The sequence below is a fragment of the Aotus nancymaae genome, unplaced genomic scaffold (genome assembly GCF_030222135.1).
Source record: "Aotus nancymaae isolate 86718 unplaced genomic scaffold, 86718_ANA_hifiasm-v0.15.2.pri h1tg000057l, whole genome shotgun sequence".
NCBI lineage: Eukaryota > Metazoa > Chordata > Mammalia > Primates > Aotidae > Aotus > Aotus nancymaae.
In genome coordinates, this window is record NW_026988471.1 from 35,800,180 (window position 1) to 35,806,179 (window position 6,000).

The 6,000-nt window shown below is 47.6% G+C and overlaps 1 protein-coding gene across 2 annotated transcripts in view; it reads right to left on the reverse strand.

The window, feature by feature from the left end:
* The window catches only part of STRN (striatin), a 133,048-nt gene extending 128,228 nt beyond the window's left edge, over positions 1 to 4,820 (reverse strand). For both annotated transcript variants that reach the window (XM_012475494.2, XM_012475493.2), the window contains exon 1: positions 4,587 to 4,820. In XM_012475494.2, the coding sequence (XP_012330917.1) occupies positions 4,587 to 4,820 (234 nt within the window). The remainder of the gene's footprint in view (positions 1 to 4,586) is intronic.
* Between the last annotated feature and the right edge of the window lie 1,180 nt (positions 4,821 to 6,000).

Here is a 6,000-nt window from a genome sequence, read left to right on the forward strand (position 1 = left end):
TCCCCCCAGCTGTTCCTTCCATCTAGAAAGCTCTTTCCTCACCTTAGGTATCACCTTTTCAGGTCTTAGCTCAAATGGCATCTAATCAGAGAATCCTTTCTTCCCCGTTGCACTCTCTCAAACCCTCTTATTTTCCTTCCCAACATTTTACGTATTTATTTATCACTGTCTGCCTCAACAATTTAAGCTTCACAAGGGCAAGATCCGTATTTTTGTTGTTGTATCTCCAGTGTCTACAACAAGGCCTGGCATGAGGTAGTTACTTGAAAAATATTTGGGAAGTGAAAATATAAATCATTAATGCCAAGACCCAGAAAATACAAATCATTAAAGCCGAAACTCCAGCATACAGCCTCCATGCCACATGCCTTAAGCTACTCAATCTTGCCACCTTTTTCACACAACTCTAACACTTCCAGGTAAATAGCAGAGCCTTTTCTATAGCACACACATATCAAAATCTAGGGCCAACATTTTTTATTTTTTATTTACATGCCTGTTTTCTCCTAAGTCAGTAATTTTCAAATACGGAGTCTTAGGTTTTCATGACCTCATAAAGTTCTTTCCTCCTGATATTCTCCCCATTCACTGCTAACTCTTCTCTCCTTCACTATTCCTTTTTTTTTTTCTTTTCTTTGAGACAGTCTCGCTCTGTTGCCAGGCTGGAGTGCAGTAGCGCGTTCTCAGCTCACTGCAACCTCTGCCTCCTGGGTTCAAGGGATTCTCCTGCCTCAGCCTCTGGTGCACGCCCCCACACCCAGCTAATTTTTGTATTTTTAGTAGAGAAAGGGTTTCACCATGTTGGCCAAGATGGTCTCAATCTCTTGACCTCGTGATCTGCCTGCCTGGGCCTCCCAATGTGCTGGGATTACAGGCGTGAGCCACTGCACCCAGCCTCTCCTTCACTATTCTAAGGAAACTAGCCCCCTCCCCAAATGATAAACACTGTGATTCTTTTACAAGTTATATCATACTAACTAAACATGTTTCTTTGAGGTCATCTAGCACAATGCCTCATATACACATATTTTTCTCAAATATGATTAGTATTCCTTCTCCAATTCCTTTTACAAATGTAAAGCTCGCTAAAAATCTTAATCATTCTTTTCCTCCCACTCCCATGAATTGTCTAATCTCAACTGGACGTGAGGAGGAGAGCATTATCAAAAATAAAAAGAGAATCTATCAACTAAGATGGGCAAGAGTGAAATAAATAACAAACAAATAGGTATTTGCTATAATGTGGCTGTTTCCTTACTCCCAAGATCTGAAGGAGGGAGGAAGCGGTAAAGGCAGGCCAGGTAGATGAGAGCCTGGATTGCCTTTCACAACTCTTCCCTGGCAACCTGAAAGAGGAGGGCTGACAGGTTCCTGAAGGGGTAAATTTGACTTAATCTTAAAGGTATTTATGTTGACTGGTGTTAATGGCTTGAGAAAAGATTTAAAAATTAAAAGGAGGACACCAACTGATCCATATTTCATCACAATGCATTCAACTCTTTTACTTCCTATTGTGTTTCTAAGAAAATTCAATGGTAAAAGAAAAATAGAGAAGATTCAAATGTAATGATGGTAATGTAAAGAAATTATTTAAATTTTTTTCAATTATACTAATAAGGGGCAACAAAGACCACAGATTATTGCAAACCCTTCCCCCCAAAATATATCATACACGTTCTGTTAGGAAAATTACACATTTTTAAAGTTTCTCTATGGAGGCTTAATTTAATTTGTGCACAAAACAAAAGACACTGTTAAAAAAGCTATGTCCTTGGCTGGGCGCAGTGACTCATGCTACCATCCCAGCACTTTGGTAGGCTGAGGCAGGCAGATCACTGAGGTCAGTAGTTCAAGACCAACCTGGCCAACACATGGTGAAACCCCATCTCTACTAAAAATACAAAAATCAGCCAGGCATAGTGGCACATGCCTGTAATCCCACCTACTTGGGAGGCGGAGGCAGAAGGACTGCTTGAACCCGGGAGGTGGAGGTTGCAGTGAACCAAGATAGTGCCACTGCACTCCAGCCTGGGCAACAGAGCAAGACCCTGTCTCCAAAATAAGAAACAAAAAATTTTTAAGTAGTGTCTTTAATATGATAAGCACCCATGGGAAAGCTACCTGGAGTTAATAAACATTTGCCACGAATAACCCAGGAAGGGGTGTTTGTGGATGTGTGTATAAAAATTGAAGATTAACTATAGTTACTGGTAAATTGAAAAGTTTAAACGAGGAGAGGGAGTGAACAGGGGAGAGGATGGGTTGGAATTCCCCAACTTCCACAGGTAGGAAGGTAAGCATTGTTTTCTGGTGTGTTTTTCACCAAAATACTGGGACTTATCTTACATTCCCAAAACTAGAAAAGAAATTAAATTTTAAGTAGCTACATAGAAAAGTCACTGCACACAACTTCACAACATTAAACTCTGCCTTTAACATTTCCTTGAAGCCTGAAAGCCACACCTTTTATAGGATGCACTTCTAATAAATGTCAACGTGTAAGCATTCAAATTTGTTGGAAACTATATAGACAAGGTCAAAGACAACTTGCAAATAGACCAGATCGACTAAATACTACAGCGACGGAACAGCAGGGATCAGAAAGCTGCCAAAGAATATAAACATATAACTAGAAATACAGACTTAAGGCTGGATGTGGTGGCTCACGCCTGTAATCCCAGTGCTTTGCGAGGCTGAGGCAGGCAGATCACAAGGTCAGGAGTTCGAGACCAGCCTGGCCAACGTGGTGAAACCCCATCTCTACTAAAAATACAAAAACTAGCTGGGGCGTTGGTGGCAGGCGCCTGTAACCCCAGCTACTTAGGAGGCTGGGGCAGGAGAATCACCTCAACCCAGGAGGCAGAGTTTGCAGTGAGCCGAGACTGCGCCACTGCATTCTAGCCTGGGCGACGAAACAAGGCTCCGTCTAAAAAAAGAAAAGAAAAGAAAAGAAATACAGACTTACAAGGAATCAGAGAAACTACTGGTCACTCCCTCACTTCATTCAACTGCTCATTTGTCACCTCTCAGAGGCCTACACTGACCACCCCATCTAAAATAGCTGCCCTTATCACACTCTATTCCTGAACTCTGACTTATTTTTTCTCACAGCAGTTGCCACTATAAGCCATTATATTCTATAGGCGCATCTGCTCGACTGTTTGCCCCTCCACTGAAACATAAACTCAATGAGGGCAGAAGCTTGGTCGTTTTTTTTTTCATCCCCGGGCCTAAATTAACATGGCACTCAATACACAGGTGCTGAATAAATAAATGATAAAAGTGAAACCCAGAGAGGTTAAAGGATTTCCTCAAGGTCACAGACCTAGCAACAAACACAGCCCTTACTATAACCTTGTCTACTATAGACCTGTGTGTTGGCTCTTTCGACAGCCACTTCCACTACACCACAGAGCCTGTTCCAGCACATGATTCTGTTTAACAGATTTCTCCTCTTCTTTTTTTTAAGTGCCAAAGAAAATACATGTTACCAAAAAAAGTGACACACTGGGTAGCATTTTAAACTCAAGTGTTTCGCTAACTAAAACTATATTCAAATTTCATAAGTATACAGGCTTAGCCCGTAAAACAGAAAGGCACAACTATTCATAGTTAAGTTCCTCTTGAAATTGGTGTGTATGCCTTGAAAGTTTTAAAACCACCACTGAAAACCTATTCACCAATTCTGAATGGTCTGTAAAGTATCAGCCTCACTTTCATTATTTTCAGAGCCCACAGTATCTCCTCCCTGGCTATACTTTAACTTGCAGATTATGCAAGGCAATGTAACTAACTTCAAAGCTCCTCTAGTTTCTTTTAAAGTACAAGAAAATCTCCCAAAACACTGAACATAAAATTAACCCTTGGGACGTTTCAGATTCTGAGAACAGGAACCATCTCTGAACCATTCTCTCTGACTGTGATCATCTAGGTCCTTCATTCAAAATGCATTAACTGGAAATACCTAAAAGAAACGTGGGAGGGGGTCGGAAGAAAGTGGAGAAGATATATTTACATATATTAAAAAGGGAGCTGATATATGCATAACACTTTTGCTCAACGTCAACTTCTCGTCTCGAGTCAAGGCCTCACTGACACAACTTCTGCTGTCTTCTTGATCACCTTCCTCGCAGACAGGGGCCAAAGCCGGCACCTTCTGCCGGGACCTTCTCTAGACCTAGAATGGGGCACACCAGGACACCGGACGGTTTGCTCTGCGTCTCTCAAAACTACTGCCAGCCCAATTAGTAAACCGAGAGGACAGCCCTGCGATGCGAGATGGATAGAGTTGAAATGAGCCTGGGAGTTAAGAGTGGGATGGGGCGACGAAGAGGCGTGGGGAGGGTAAACAACGCACCGGGAACAGGAGTGTGAACAGGGTTGAGGTGGGGTCAGCGAAAGGCAAAAGGCGAAGGAAGGAAGGGGACGGGGGACGGGGCTCAGCGGGGGACGGGGCTCAGGGTGGGATGGGCGGGAGCAAAGGGGAGGGGACGCGAGCGGGCTGGGGGAGGGGGAGAAGGGTCCGGGGCGGGGCGGAAGGGAGCAAAGAGGCGGGATGAAGACGGCCAGGCCGGGAGGGTCTTTACCTGCAGCTCCGCCCGCTCCACCTCCCACTGGGCTCTCTCCACCTCGAAGCGGGCCCACTCATGCTGCAGGAAGTGCAGGATCCCTGGGAGACTGTACTGGGCTCGGGCCGCCCCCGCCGCAGCCGCCCCTTCGCCGGCCGCGGCAGCCTCCGCCAGAGGCCCGAGCCCCTTGGCACCGCCGGCGCCCGGGTGGTTGTTGCTGAAGAAGACGCCGGGACCCGCCTGTTCGTCCATGGCGGCTGCAGATACCCGGGGAGCTGCCCCGGCGCCCAGCAGCGGAGGCAACAGCGGCGGCAAGCAGCGCCTCCTCCTCCCTCCGCCGCTCCCGCCCACACCCCAGTCAGCAGGGAGCAGCCGCCTGGGCGCGGGGGCCGGCCGAGCCCGTGACGGGCCGGGAAATGGGTCAACTGCAGCGCGCGGGCGGCCCGGGGCTTGCCGGGAAATGTAGTCGTGGGGCGGGGCGCGGGCGAGCGCGGCCAAGACGGCCTGTGGGGCTGCGCCTCGGCTGGGGCGTGGCTTTGGGCCCGTCCCGCCCTCTCCGGCTCGCCGCGGAGGGGGCCGGCCGGGCGGGGAGCGCGGGTTTCCTCTGGGGCTGGCTGGGCGCGGGCGGGCGGCGCTCCAGCCTTCCTCGCACGCGGAAGTTGGCGGGCGGTGCTCCCTGTTGCACACACAGACACACGCGGGCGGCGCTCCCTGTTGCACACATACACAAACACGGAAGTTATCACACCAAGATACCAGCCCGAGCCGTGTATCTTTTAAGGTTTCCTGGTCGTTCTGTGAAGAAACAGGGTCAAAGCGAACTACCTGGTGCGGCAGCGGGACCGGGGTTCTCCCGCTGTCTGTCCTGCGTGCTCTCGCGCCTGCTCCGACTTCGGAGTTTCTGTCACCCTAGACTCTCCTCTATTCTGCCAGTCTGCGGGTCGCTGTCGCTCCTGCCTTTCTTTTTTGACTCGAGGGGCTCAAACCTGTTGCCTGACCGGTTTTCATTGCTAAGGAACGCTGCTCACCTCTCCAAGACAACGCCGCAGCTTACTGCTGCTGCCTCTAAATTGTGGTTTGTTGACAGCCCGTCTGAAAACCTGCTCTGTTGAAGTTTCTTTCCCTTTGCAGTCCGCCTGCAGTAAATCCTGTAAAAGTTTTAGCATCCAATAACAGATGCTTTGTTATTTGTCTCATTTTTCCTTACTCCCGCTCATTTTTACTCCATTTAATTGAACATATATTTTGATTATCTGTTATCTCTCGCGCTGGGAATATTAAGATAAATGACACCATTTCTGTTATCAAAGATTGGCATATAATCAAGCATCACAGTGCCTTCAAAGCGACACCACCTGAAAGAGCAAGGTCCCTTTCTGCTCCCTAGCCCAGTCTTAGATATCCTGGGCCCTCTCCATTTTCACTTGTCCTG